This window comes from Geotrypetes seraphini, chromosome 7 (assembly GCF_902459505.1).
Source record: "Geotrypetes seraphini chromosome 7, aGeoSer1.1, whole genome shotgun sequence".
Lineage (NCBI taxonomy): Eukaryota > Metazoa > Chordata > Amphibia > Gymnophiona > Dermophiidae > Geotrypetes > Geotrypetes seraphini.
This window is the reverse complement of record NC_047090.1, coordinates 154,430,317-154,445,240: the sequence shown is the minus strand read 5'-3', so window position 1 is coordinate 154,445,240 and position 14,924 is coordinate 154,430,317. Positions and strand designations below refer to the sequence as shown.

Below are 14,924 nucleotides of genomic sequence, written 5' to 3'. Positions count from 1 at the left end.
TGCCACCCACTTTGTCTCCCCACAGCCCAAATCCCCTCCCTCTCCTTCCTCTCCCTGCAGCCCCATCCCCTTATTCAGCCTCCCTCATTGTCCCCACTTACTGGCTTGCTATATTCTGACTTATATCAGGAAACACCTTTTTCCAGTGCTGTCCAGGCTGCTGTTGCACCACGTTTGCTCCTCATTTTAAAAGTTATAATGATGTTGCTGCAGTGTGTTACATTCTGAGAACTAGAAATGCATATGTGTAAATAACTACTGTAGTAATCTGAATCTGTGTTAGAAAAGTGCACCATTGAGACTAATTTCTACTCAAATGACTAGTCATCCTGTTGCAGGAAATTGGTGAACTCTTGCAATCTCGTGGCAGTGAATGGGGAGTAACAACAGGCAGGAAAAGACGCTGTGGCTGGCTAGACCTCATCATATTAAGATATGCACATATGATCAACGGATTCACTGCGTAAGCATCATAGATATCTCGCTTGAAGTATTTTCTTTTTTGTAATTATTAAAATTTTATAATGTGCCTAGAACAGGAAAATGTTAGATTTTAAGACATGCACAATTAGATTTATTAAAATGCAATATCACTTTAATTCATGTTAATTAGAACAGCCAGATAGTGCAGGAATATTTAAATAAATAAAAAATAAAAGTCCCATTGCATAAACTCCCCCAATAGCCTACAGAGGTCAGTGCCGGGATATATCTGGCACTGAATATCCAGGTATAAAGTGGCCTCTGGCACTTATCCAGGTACTAGTGATTTCCAAACCTGTACACGGATAACTACCCAGATGAGGTTAGGACAGCCTTTTTGTTGTCCTGGCTTTATTCAGAGTTTGTACAATATATACTCAAATATAAACCTAGATTGTGGGGGTCTCATTTTATATTCAAGTCTTATTACTGTTACTTATTTCTATAGCACTGCTAGATGTATGCAGCACTATACATTAAACATGTAAGAGACAATCTCTGCTCAAGAGAGCTTACAGTTTGTTTGTGTATTTATCCCCCGCCCTCATCCAGGGCGAGTTACACATTCACATACAAAATAAGACATACCATTTATCATACAAATCACATCAAAAACACACTATAAAAAAAATTAAACACTTACATATAAAAAAAATTAAAATTGCATATGACATACACGTCGCATCAATGATGAACATTATTTAAGGTCAAAAACTGGCCAAAACCTAAAATACACCAAAAAGCACAGTTACTTACCGTAACAGGTGTTATCCAGGGACAGCAGGCATATATTCTCACATGTGGGGTGACGTCATCTACGGAGCCCCGATGCGGAAGCATTTTCAAGCAAACTTGATTGAAGATTTAAGTTTGCTCTGCTGCTCCACGCATGCGTGCCTTCCTGCTCCACTAGGGGGCGCATCCCCTCATGGTCTCCAGTTCACTTAACTAGCAAAGAAGCCAACCTCGGGGAGGTGGGCGGGTTGTGAGAATATATGCCTGCTGTCCCTGGATAACACCTGTTACGGTAAGTAACTGTGCTTTATCCCAGGACAAGCAGGCATCATATTCTCACATGTGGGTGACCTCCAAGCTAACTGAAAAGGGATGGAGGGAAGTTGGCAATTTAAGCAAATAGATTTCGCAAAACCGATTGGCCGAAACGGCCATCGCTCCTGGACAGTGAGTCCAGACAGTAGTGGGAGGTGAAAGTATGAACCGAAGACCACGTGGCAGCCTTGCAGATTTCCTCGATAGGTGTGGACCTGAGGAACGCTACGGAGGCTGCCATCGCTCGGACCTTGTGTCCCGTTACTCGACCATGCAGTGCGAGACCAGCCTGAGCGTAGCAGAAGGAGATGCAATCGGCCAACCAGTTAGACAAGGTGCGCTTGGAAACTGGATGACCTAACCGGTTTGGGTCGAAGGACAAAAACAATTGTGGGACTTTCCGGTGTGGCTGAGTGCGTTGGAGGTAGAAGGCCAATGCTCTCTTACAGTCAAGAGTGTGGAGCGCCACCTCTCCGGGATGAGAGTGGGGCTTGGGAAAAAACACAGGCAAGACAATGGACTGATTGAGGTGAAAATCAGACACTACTTTAGGCAAGAACTTTGGATGAGTGTGGAGTACCACCTTGTCGTGATGGAATACCGTGAAGGGTGGGTCCGCTACCAGAGCCTGTAACTCACTAACCCGCCGAGCGGAAGTGAGCGCAAGCAGGAAAGTTACCTTCCAAGTGAGGAATTTTGGATGGCATTTGTCTAGGGGCTCACATGGAGGTTTCATTAGTTGAGCCAGAACCACGTTGAGGTCCCAAACCACCGGAGGGGGTTTGAGAGGAGGGTGGACATTCAGGAGACCCTTCATGAAGCGAGAGACTAAGGGATGGAGCGAGAGGGCTTTCCCTTCCAGGGGCTGGTGAAAGGCCGCAATCGCACTGAGGTGTACTCGAATGGAGTTGGTCTTTAGGCCGGAGTGAGATAATTGAAGTAAATAGTCAAGGACCAGACGGACGGGGACCGACACCGGGTCCTGGCTGTGGGAGGAGCACCAGGTTGAGAATCTGGTCCACTTTTGGGAGTAGCAGGTCCTCGTCGAAGTCTTTCTAGAGGCCTCCAATATCTCCTTGACTGATTGAGACACGGGGAGAGAAGTCAGGGGGAAAGAAACCAAGCATTCAGATGAAGAGATTGAAGATTGGGATGTAACAGTGAACCCTGACCCTGTGATAGTAGAGAGGGAAACCGAGGCAGAGGCAGAGGCAGTGGATCTCTGACACTGAGTTGAAGTAGAAGGGAAAACCAAGGCTGGCGTGGCCAGCGAGGAGCAATCAGGATCAGGGTGGCTTGTCCTGTTTTCAGGTGGACAAGCATCCGCAGGATCAGAGGAAACGGTGGAAACGCGTACAGGAACCTTCCCTCCCAGTCGAGGAGGAAGGCGTCGGCCTCGAGCCGGTCCGGGGAGTATATCCGGGAGCAGAAGAGAGGCAGTTTGTGATTGTGGGGGGATGCGAACAGGTCTATTTGAGGTGTCCCCCACTGTTCGAACACCTGTCGTAAGGTCTGAGAGTGCAGTGACCACTCGTGTGGCTGGAGGAGGCGGCTGAGTCTGTCCGCCAGACAGTTTTGTTCTCCTTGTATGTACACCGCTCGAAGGAAGGTGTTGTTGGAGATTGCCCATTTCCAGAGGCGCAGGGCTTCCCGGCAGAGGGGCCAAGACCCTGTTCCCCCTTGTTTGTTTACGTAGTACATTGCTACCTGGTTGTCGGTTCGGATGAGAACCACCCGGTCGTGGAGCAGATGTTGAAAAGCTACAGCTGCGAGATAGATGGCCCGAAGCTCTAGCACTTTGATGTGGCAGCGACGGTCCTCTGCTGACCACATCCCTTGAGTGCGTAGGCCATCCAGGTGGGCTCCCCAAGCGTACTCCGATGAGTCCGTGGTGAGCACCTTGTTGTGTGGGGGGGCGAGGAAGAGCAAACTTTTGGAAAGATTTGAAGAGTCGGCCCACCAGCGGAGCGATCGTTGCAAGGAAGGAGTCACTGTCACGGGGCGATCGATCGAGTCCCGATCTTGGCACCATTGAGAGGCTAGGTTCCATTGAGGGATTCTCAGGTGGAGACGGGCGAATGGTGTGACGTGGACGGTGGAGGCCATGTGGCCTAGTAGAGTCATCATCTGTCGAGCTGATACCGAGGGTTGCAGTGAGATCCTTCGACTCAGATTTACTAACGCCTCTAGACGTGGAGGGGGGAGGAAGGAACGGAGGCGAACCATGTCCAGCGTGGCCCCGATGAACTGCAGGGACTGTGAGGGGCTCAGTTGGGATTTTGGGAAGTTTACCTCGAACCCCAGACTCTGTAGGTAGATAATAGTCTGTTGGGTTGCTGAGATAACCCCTTCCCTGGACGGGGCTTTGATCAGCCAGTCGTCCAGGAAGGGGAATACCTGAAGGCCCTGGGAGCGTAAGGCAGCTGCGACCACCACGAGGCACTTGGTGAAGACCCGGGGTGACGATGCTAGGCCGAAGGGGAGGACTCGGTATTGTAGGTGCAGGTCCCTTACTTGGAACCGCAAGAACTTGTGGTGAGCGGGGTGCACTGGAACATGTGTGTACGCCTCCTTCAGATCGAGGGAGCAGAGCCAATCGCCTTTTTCGATCAGGGGGTAGAGGATCGGTAGGGAAAGCATCCGAAATTTTTCCCGTACCAGAAATTTGTTGAGTCGTCTCAAGTCTATTATTGGGCATAGGTCTCCCGTTTTCTTCGGTACCAGGAAGTAACGGGAGTAGAAGCCCTTCCCCCGTTGGTCGGGGGGAACCTCCTCCACTGCTCGCAGGCGAAGCAGATCTCGAGCTTCTGAGAGGAGTAGGGGTAGTAGCGTTCGGTTGGGAGGGCACTTCCCTGGGGAGCTGTCTGGGGGAATGGCTCGAAAGTTGAGAGAGTATCCTGATGAGATCACGCCAAGGACCCATGCGTCCGACGTGAGTTGTTCCCAGTGAGGGTAAAAAGCTCTGAGGCGGCCCCCGATAGGCAAGGAGCTTGGAACTCTGGCGGAGGGGGTCAGCCCCCTTCCGCGTATCCTGTCAAAAGGACGGGGATGGTTTGGTAGTTGCAGGCGGTTGGGATTTGGGTGGGGCCCGGTGGTGGGCTTGCGGACACCTGGGCGGAGGCCGGGAGAAGGCAGGAGTGGATTTTTGCGGGTAGCGGCGCGGAGGGGCCCTGAATGGCCTGGACGCGGGCGGTTTTGGCTTTTGCTGGACAAGGGAGGCAAATGAGCGTTCGTGTTCAGAGAGGCGTTTTGTAGCCGCCTCGATAGTGTCGTCAAACAGCTCTTTTCCCACGCAGGGGAGGTTAGCCAACCAGTCCTGTAAGTTGGGGTCCATGTCGACCAGGCGCAACCAAGCTAGTCGGCGCATGGCGATAGCAAAGGCTGCCTCTCTGGAGGAGAGTTCGAAGCCATCGTAGGCCGCGTGGAATAGATGGAGGCGTAGGTTGGAGAGGGACTCTACAAGCAGGCTAAACGCCCCTTGGCAAGAGGCTGGTAAGTCAGTCTCAAAGGCTCAGTAGTCCGATGAGGTGTTTGAGGTAGGATGTGAAGGTGAAAGTGTAGCTTTGCACCCTAGAGGCCATCATCGCATTTTGATATAGTCTCCTGCCGAACTTGTCCAGGGTTCGGCCTTCCCGACCTGGGGGGACCGTGGCTGAGACCCGGGAGGGGTGAGCCTTTTTCAGGGACGATTCTACCAGCAGCGACTGGTGGGAGAGCTGCGGTTGTTCAAACCCCGGGTAGGGTACCGTACGGTACTTGGCTTACATTTTGGAGGGGACGGCTGTGACCATGTAGGGGGTTTCCAGGTTCCTGAAGAAAGCCTGTTGGAGTACCGGATTAGGCGGTAAGCGAAGGGACTCTCTGGGCAGTGATGGCATGTCCAGCTCCGCTAGGTACTCCTTTGAGTATCTGGAGTCGGACTGGAGGTGTAAGTCCAAAGCGTGGCCCATGTCCTGGACAAAGCGAGTGAAGGATGGGCGGGATGTTCCAGAGGCCCCGTGTGGGGTCAGTGAACGAGACATCCGTCGGGTGGAGAAGGACGGGGAGGCTTCCTTCGAGTATCGAGGTTCCCGCTCCGATCCATGTTCCGAGATCGGGGAAGCACTGTGAAAGTATTCCGGGGTCGGGGATCTCCAACGTCTCGAGGAGCCCCTCGGAGACGATGCCGGGGTTCGGGATACCGATCGATGTCAAATTGGTGACCTCAACCCGGACTCCCTCGGTGAAAGCCTGACACCTCAGATCGGAGCCCCGGTCCGAGGGGGAGTTCGGAGGATGCGTGGGTTGGAGAGTGATAGCTCCGCCACCCTGAGCGGTCCCGTACGAGGTGTAGGGGAACGGCCTCGTAGAGTGGGGGAACTCCGGGCCTTCTTGGAGGTACGGCGGTTCGAGGTTTCTGTCGGTTTAGCAAGACGTTTTGCCCTGTGGCGGTCTGTGGAGGGAGAGCGCCTCGGGTGCCTCGGAGAGGAGTCAGAGGAGGATGAGATGCGGCGAAGCTTGCGCACTTTTCCACGAGGTGGCTCGACGCGAGGCTCAGGCTGGTCTGGCACATGCGGGGTCGAGGTTGAGGCCGGTTGTAGATGGGCCATTGCAGCGGACAGCTCCGACGAGATCATTGCTCGGAGTAGGTCCTGGAAGACAGGCACGGACAGCATCGAAGGCATGTCCACTGCCTTGGTGCACTCCACCGGGGGCGACCTCGTATCAGAGTATTCCCGTGTGGTGGAGGCACGGCCCGAAGGCTTGGAGGGCTTCGCCGGGGCTGTAAGCATGGGGCTTCCGCCATGCGTCGCCGGTGTCCCCGAGGTTGGTTTCTTTGCTGGTAAAGAACCTGAAGAGGGAAGAGGGGACTTACCCGGAGCCGAGGCTTTCTGCTGTCCCGAGGACTTCGGAGTCGAGTCTCGAGGCGATGCCGAGGTATTCGGGGCCGAGGTCAAGGCCGAGGCCGAGCTCGAGGCCGAGGTAGAGGGTTGGTCTGGGGCAAAAAGATCCGCCATGCGGGCTTTCCTTCGACGGAGGGCCCGGTTCTGGAAGGTAGCGCACTGGGGGCAGGAGTCGGTTGGGTGAGCGGCCCCCAGGCAGAGGATGCACCAGCGATGCGGGTCTGTGATGAAAACCGCTCGCACCGGGTGCACTTTTTAAATCCGGTCAAAGGCCGGGACATAGAATCGAAAGTGGCCGCGGCTCGAGTAGCCACGCGGCCACGGGGACCCGGAAGCCTCCGGGTCGGTCAAAAACGAGCAGGAATCAAGTTGAAAAGGAAAAAATTTGCGCACAGCGACTTAATCGAGAAAAAACAAGAAAAAATCGCGGTGCTAGAGGGCAGTTGGGGCAGAGCCTGAAAAACACGACTTCTAGGCTCAGCGGAAAATTTTGAACTGGAGACCACGAGGGGGAGATGCGCCCTCTAGTGGAGCAGGAAGGCACGCATGCGTGGAGTAGCAGAGCAAACTTAAATCTTCAATCAAGTTTGCTTGAAAATGCTTCCGCATCGGGGCTCCGCAGATGACGTCACCCCACATGTGAGAATATCATGCCTGCTTGTCCTGGGATAATATAAAATTGCTTATAGCATACAGGACGCCTCAATGATGAACATCATTATGCCAAATAGACCAGGCCAGACCATCAAAAACCTATGTGACCAGCACTCAGCAGTTACCCCTCCTTCTCCCTCAGCCAAACCCAGACCCTATTTTTCATCTTATAGAACAGGTATTTTTTCAGCATTTTCTTAAAGTTCTGTAAATTTTGCTGTTGGCGAATATATCCTGGAAAGTTGTTCCACTCCCTGGGGCCGATACAGTGAAAGTTTAAGTTTCAAGTTTCAAGTTTATTAGGATTTTATATACCGCCTATCAAGGTTATCTAAGCGGTTTTACAATCAGGTACTCAAGTATTTTCCCTCTCTGTCCCGGTGGGCTCACAATCTAGCTAATGTACCTGGGGCTATGGAGGACTGAGTGACTTGCCCCTAGAAGAGGCCTTAAGTCCCACACAGATGGAACAAACAGATCACAATTCTCAATTGAGCAAAGCAGTCGAGCTGGCTCACATGGCAAGATGCTCTGGACCAACTTCTGTAAGGGGGCCAACTTCTGTAAGCACATGAAAACATTTACCGGTAGCTTGTAACATATCTTGTCCCTTACTTTCAGCCAGTACAACTTTATAAAATATTCCGTCACATGCTCACTTCTGTCCAATTATATAGTTGCTGACTTTGTGCCACACTCAAAATGACAGCTGATGTTATAACTCCAGAGAGAGGCTAATTTCTAGGGATTTTATCATCCCAAATTTACAGTTAAACTCTTGTTAAAATTTTCTTTCAAAAGCATTTATTTGGTGCACTCTATTTAACATATAAACTATTGTGCAAGATCACAACTGCATTACTTGCAATCACAGTACAAAAAAACAAAAAAGTGGTTCCCCCATGACTACCTCACATCCCTTGTGGTCTAGTATAGTTAGGACAGGAGCAGTGCCCAGTCATGCCCATTTTGTGAGCAGAGCTAGAATGGGCAGGAGTACCGGGGACCTCTTCTACTCCAACTACACCCCTAGATCACCAGGGATTGTAAGACAGACCGAGAGGGGCCTACACGTAGAAGGAGGAAGCACTTGGGGTGGAGTAGGGGATGGAAGAATGGACTCTTGTTTGTGGGGAAGGGAGAGAGACAGATGGGACAAAGCATAAAATTTCAGCTTCAACTGAAAATACATGGTCATTTTTGGCCAAAACCAAAAACATAGCCAAAAATTAAAATAACCTTTTGGCCAAAACCGAGGCTGAGCAGAAAAAGGATTATGGAGCAGTTTCAACACTGTAACTAAAATAAAAATTTGATCGGCCGCAACCTCTAACTGGATAAGTTAGGACAGCAAAGGAAATCCAGTTTACTATCTGTTTCACGGTCTAAATATGGCCACTAAATAGTTAACAGTTCTGGTTTGGTGCTGAAACTGTATATGCAGCGCTAGCCAATATCCAGGTACTGGTGCTGAATATCTGGTTTCATTTTAACTGCAGCAGCCATCATTTTACTTAACTACTGACTGCCATGGTTATACAACCCTAATTATTTGTTACTGTTGTGTTGATTTCAAGGGCATGTGAATCAGGTGAAAGGGAAATGGGACATTTGGGAATGAAGGAAGAGGAGAACAAAAGGGATTCATCTTGCTCATGGGCTATCACTTATGTTTTCCTTGTCAGCCTAGCATTAACAAAACTAGATATTCTGGATGTCCTTGATGAAGTTAAGATTGGGGTTGCCTACAAGCTGAATGGAAAACGAATTCCACATTTTCCAGGTAAGTTAAAAAAAAAAAAAAAAGATAATCAGGCTGCTGTTTGGTGTAATAACACCAGAATGAGGTAACTTGGTGCCTGAGGCATGCAGCAGGAAATGCACCCTCTAAATGTGATTATTCCATTTTCTCTCCCCACCCCTTCCTTTTCAGGAGCGCCAGAGGTTTCCTCTTAAATTTGGCACACAGGGCAAAGACTCAGTCCCTCTGCACTAGCTCCAGCCTTGTTAATTAAATTGTAGTAGAATTTAACATTATTTGCCATGATAGCATGGCTGGAGTTTGTTTGTTTTCAGGTCTTAACCAGGGCAGGATTAATTTGTCAAGGGCCCCTAGGCACACAAGTACACTGGGCCCCCCTGTCCCGCCCCACCCCACCATGCGCCCAGGCGGAAACAGGAAGCTGCATCAGAGAGAAGCTTTGGGCAAGCAGCACTGCTTGCACAATTAGTTCCTGTTGCCTTTCTTATCCGCGTTGCTTGCTTGTCTTACTTTCCGTCGATGGGGGAGGATCCGCGTTGCCGATCGGGGTGTGGCCTGCATTGCCGATCGATGTTGGAGGGGTCCATCGCCGTTTGGAAAAAACAATGTTGATGCCCTCCTTCATCGGGCCCCCCTGACCATTTCGGGCCCTAGGCACGTGCCTACTTGGCCTATTGGTTAATCCTGCCCTGGTCTTAACAGAAAATGAAATGTTGGAAAATGTACTGTATGTTCTTAATTTGGGTTATATTGTTTTCAGTTTAGAAATAACTGTTTTTATAGCCAATCAAGAAATTTTACAGAAAGTGGAAGTGGAATATGAGGTTATGCCGGGTTGGAAGACTGACACAACTGGTGCCAGGAAATGGGAAGACCTCCCACCGAAAGCACAGAATTATATCCGATGTGTGGAAAACCACATTGGAGTACCAGGTGAACACATCTTAAAGTCTTTGTGCCAAATCTGACAAAAAACATGATAAGGGCAATTCTGTAACGAGGAACCCATGGTTATACTCCACTTTGTGCTTATAAATGCAGAGAAAAGTAGCACATTCTATAGGGGCAACTTCAGTGTGCTATATCATGCAACTGCAAGAAGGGTGTGCATGTGGATGAAGCATGGTTGTTTTGTTTAGTGCACATTTTATCAGGAAAGAGTATGTACTATCCCCTGGATTGTATAAATGGCACACAAATTTACATGTGCAAAATTGCACACTATCCTGAGATGCACACAGAACTAAATGAGCTAACAATTGGGTGCTAACAATCAGTTATTGGCAACAATTTGGATTTGTGCGTATATCTTGCCAAGTACTAATCTATAAAGATCCATATGCCATATCTTGTAGGGAGCATGGCCATGGGAGGGGCATGACAAGGGAGGGGCATTCACTAAAGAAGCATGCAACTTTACTGAATACCGGGATCCATGCCTAACTTACATGCCAGGTTTCAGTTAGTGTAAATCTTTATACAAAATTTGGCAAGGAAATCGGCTCTTAAGTGCAATTCTATAAACAGTACACAACTTGGAATGCCATTTATAGAATAGCTCTCCATGTGTATTTTTTGCACCATTTTTCAGCACCGTTTACTGAATCTAGACCTATGTGTGCAGATGACATTGGTGATTGACAGATGACATTTGTTTCAAATGACAGCTTATCCCTAGTGTTCACCCTTCCAATTAAAAAATATGTTTCAGCACAGGCCAGCATTCATAGAGTTCCAGTGGCTATTATGAGACTCATGTGCTAAACTGCAAAATTTTTTTTTATAGGTGCAGCATTAAGATCTGCATAACAGACTGAAAGCACAGAAATTATGGCTTTGCGTGATTTTTTGCTTTCAAGTTCAATTTGAAAACTATTTCACAAAATGCCCCCAACCTTGCACATAGTAAGCCTTTGTGTATAGTTCATTTACCAAAATTGTCACTTGATGAGATGCTTCAAAGCATTGTCATGTAATGCACCTCATTAATTTAGAATTCAGTGAAAACCAGAAGAGGAAGATATCTTTGTGGTTTCACTTCATAAAGTGTACTTATTTTTTGTAGCCTAGGACCTCAGGTTTGCACAAAAGTGTTTTACTATACTCAATAGCAGAAGTTCAAATAAAAAGGAACTCCAGGGATGGAAGGATCCACCTCGGAAGACAATGGGAGTAGTTAAAAGAAGAAGCCCTCTTTTCTTCAGCCCCTTGTACAGCAAGGGCTGATTAAGCTGGCTTTTACAAAGCCATGGTAGAGGTTTCTACTGCAGGCTGGTGAGGTAAATGCTTTGATGCTCATAGAATTCCTATGAGCATCGGAGCATTTACCTCAGCAGCCCGTTGTAGAACCACAGCTTTGTAAAACTGGTGACCCTGCTTATTTCTACTAGTAGCAAAGTTGCTTGCAAAAGGGGCTTCTAACCTATGGGAAATCCCATGAGTTAGTGCTTTAGCCTCAAAGTGTATCCTGTCTTGAAATAATTGCTCATATTGTTCATATTCTACTTTACTTTCAGTTAAATGGGTTGGTGTTGGAAAATCAAGAGAATCAATGATCCAGCTATTCTAAGCAAAGAAAGTATCTGACCTGAGATGCCTAATTCTGCCTTCACTGGAATTTCCAAGCTCTGATGGATAGTCTCTTACACACAAGATTCTTCTTATGCAAAAACAACTAAAACCATATATTCTGTGTTGGTTTTTTTGAGTTTTTGTCCTGTTCACAGAACATTTCTCAGTAAATGACATCTGTTTGTATGAGATGGAATGCACAGAAACATAAAGTAGGAACATTTTTGAAAAGAAAGGAATTTGGATTTTTACTTTACCTGAATTTGATTATGTGTTATAATAATCTTTCTTCTCAACAGAGACCTTATTTTTCAGCATATTTTATAAAATGGAAATAATTTAGGCAGATATTTAGTAAGCTGCAATTATCCTTATATGGCATGTTATGACCACTAAGAGTCATGAGGCATTTTAAACCCAGAGCAGCTAGGGGTCAAGAGCAGAGGGGGATCTGCCTCAGCCCATTAGACTATCAGAATGATCTTGAGGGAGTTCATGGGAGCAGGGGCTGATCTTAGGGGCAAGGGCTCCTTCTCAGAGGGTGCTTGATGGGGAGGAAAATTTTATTGTGGGGATCACTGAGGGAAGGAAATCAATACAGCAGCATCTTAGATTAATTTTGTGCTAGAGCCCACATTCGTGCCTCTGCAAATAGCGAAGGTACACCTGAGCTATCTACCAAGGCACAGAACATACATGTCTGTCCTGTGTGGTAAATGGAAGGCAAGTGCTCAGGATACCCCCTACTTATTATATAGACTTTGCACACTTACTTTATTCTACAAATTGTCTGCCTAAATTTTATAGCGTGCCACTGAAAAGGATCATTGGCAAGTTAGGGACGTTTCCACATATTAGGAGCGATGTTATATAGAATAAGGTCATTTACACAACCAGCTGCATTAGTTACATGCCAGCATTTATACCAGGTTTCAGCAAGCGTAAGTGCCACAAAGTTAGGTGTGAGATCCGCACTAAGCTAGCATTTTATAAAGGGCACTCTATGCAAAGCATCCTTTGCAGATATTGATATAGCATGGATCTTCTCAGCACCTAACTTTGGGCATCATTTAGAGAATTCCCCCTTTAAGGGTCCTTACTGATAGTTCTCATGCATTTCCAAGATGCTTAAAAAAAAAAAAAATCTTCTTCTGGGTCGAGGACGATTTATCACAGCTGATTCAGCATGCCCATTTCATTGCTGAATTGGACACAATGAATCATCATGACCTCTTTTGTGTGTGTATGTGGGGGGGGGGCTAAGCCATCCATCAAAGTAGGAGCACCACCTACATCCCTCCATATACCTGGCCTCTTGTGGGCCCCCACACCACTCAAAGGAGTGTCCCAGCAATCCCCTACCCCCCAAGGTAGGAGCAGCCCCTCCTCCCCCCGCATACCTCTTCAAAGGTTCACCGGCATAAGCAGCATCTTCAACTCTCCCCTTCTTGCGCTGGCCTCATCTCCTCTCTGACGTCACATCTTGGTTCCACAACTAGGAAGTGACATCAGAAGGGAGCCAAGGCTGGCCAAGCAAGGGGTAGAACATGCGCCAGTAAACTACTTTAAAAAAGTATGCCAGTGGGACGGCAGAGAGGAGGATAGGCATGAGGGTGGGCAAGCAAAAAGAGGAGAGGCTCCGATGGGGGTATGTGGATAGGAGAAGAGGCAAACGTGGGAGGGGAAGAGGAGAGATACTGGGGGGGAGGACAGAGGGGAGAGGCTCTGATTGGGAAGGGAGGGAGAGGGTGGAGAAGAGCCATCGAGAGGCATCGGGGACTCATTGTGGCCATTTCATTTTGGCTGCTGAAATGTCCCGTGATGAAACGGCCATGATGAATCGCCCCATTCCATCTTTATCCAGCTCCTCATGGTAATATTTGTAAGTGGAGGGGATAGAAGGTCCCTTTCTCTTCTGTAATTGTCCCATTTAAAGGGCAGTTCTGTAACCAGACAGTACAGTTATGGACCACTTGCACTCAAATGTAGAGGAAACCAGCACTTATAAACTAAATGATGCCCTTCTGTAAAAGTGCACATAAGTGGTGTAGTGCTTAAAGACAAGAGGTTGTTCACATGGACAGAATATGGTAGGGGCATAGGTAGAACTGCCACTCTAATTTTATATATGTCATTCAAAATTGTGCAAAACAAAGGAAAAACCTTAGCAGCTGCTCTAAGTCCTTAAAGGTTACATACTTGAAGGGTATTAACGTAGAACAAAATCTTTTCCAGAGAAAGGAAAATGGTAAAACCAGAGGACATAATTTGAGGTTGAGGGGTGGTAGATTCAGGGGCAATGTTAGGAAATTCTACTTTACGGAGAGGGTAGTGGATGCCTGGAATGCGCTCCTGAGAGAGGTGGTGGAGAGTAAAACTGTGACTGAGTTCAAAGAAGCGTGGGATGAACACAGAGGATTTAGAATCAGAAAATAATATTAAATATTGATCTAAGGCCAGTACTGGGCAGACTTGCACGGTCTGTGTCTGTATATGGCCGTTTGGTGGAGGATGGGCTGGGGAGGGCTTCAATGGCTGGGAGGGTGTAGATGGGCTGGAGTAAGTCTTAACAGAGATTTCGGCAGTTGGAACCCAAGCACAGTACCGGGTAAAGCTTTGGATTCTTGCCCAGAAATAGCTAAGAAGAAAAAATTAAAATTGAATCAGGTTGGGCAGACTGGATGGACCATTTGGGCCTTTATCTGCCGTCATCTACTATGTTACTATGTCACTTGCCAATACAGTAATATGGGGAGGAACACTCAATAACCTTAAAACTAATACAATATAATTAACTGAAGTCTATCCTCTGTGTGAAGTTGAAAGCTCAAAACGAACCTCAGCTGCAATGCTTAACCAAAGCTCACAATTTAGCCACACACCATCATAGGTATACACCATGAATCGAATCGAAATTTTTCCCTTGAACCTGCTACAAGAGGAGCGAGTGAACTGCATATTGGTCTGCTTCCTCCTCTTTTATCTACCTAGCACTTTATAATCAATTGCTCCTGAACCGCATGGTTATCTACAGCCTCCTGTGCAAGTCACTTTTTCTCTTCTGATGGGGAGAAGGAGAGAGAGCGAACAGCACAGCTGTTGACCGTGTGAGAGGCAGGGCACGATGATTATACAATATGTTGGGGGGCAGGACAGTGTGTCCTCTTTTTTTTTTTGTCCTTACAAATATGGTAACCATAAGCAAGCTTAATAGGAGAAAAGCTAAGCAGCTAATTGGCCGGATGCTCAAAAGATATGACAGGTTGTTTGGGGGGGGGAGGTGTCAGGATGGAAGCTGCCTTGAACCTGGCGTTATTTTCCCGGTTTCCAGCAAAACATGTGCCTGAAAACTTTTGTTTTTAAAGAATTCTAGCGGTCTATTAAATGACTGCATTACGCCAGCGTTGAAACCAAGAACATTTCGGGGCACACTAAGGCCAGCGCTTGTCCGGTGGTAATCACCTCTAGTGCTGGAATTTAACCATTGTCCCACGAGCAGGCTGCTTAATTTGCTGTCCCCT

At 47.7% G+C, this 14,924-nt stretch overlaps 1 protein-coding gene across 1 annotated transcript in view; it reads left to right on the top strand.

Moving 5' to 3' along the window:
* Window positions 1-11,642, top strand: part of ADSS1 (adenylosuccinate synthase 1) — a 101,506-nt gene extending 89,864 nt beyond the window's left edge. The window contains exons 10-13 of the mRNA XM_033951835.1: window positions 339-463; window positions 8,756-8,853; window positions 9,616-9,765; window positions 11,349-11,642. Of these exons, the coding sequence (XP_033807726.1) occupies window positions 339-463; window positions 8,756-8,853; window positions 9,616-9,765; window positions 11,349-11,401 (426 nt within the window). The 3' untranslated portion in view covers window positions 11,402-11,642. The remainder of the gene's footprint in view (window positions 1-338; window positions 464-8,755; window positions 8,854-9,615; window positions 9,766-11,348) is intronic.
* The last annotated feature ends 3,282 nt before the right edge of the window (window positions 11,643-14,924 follow it).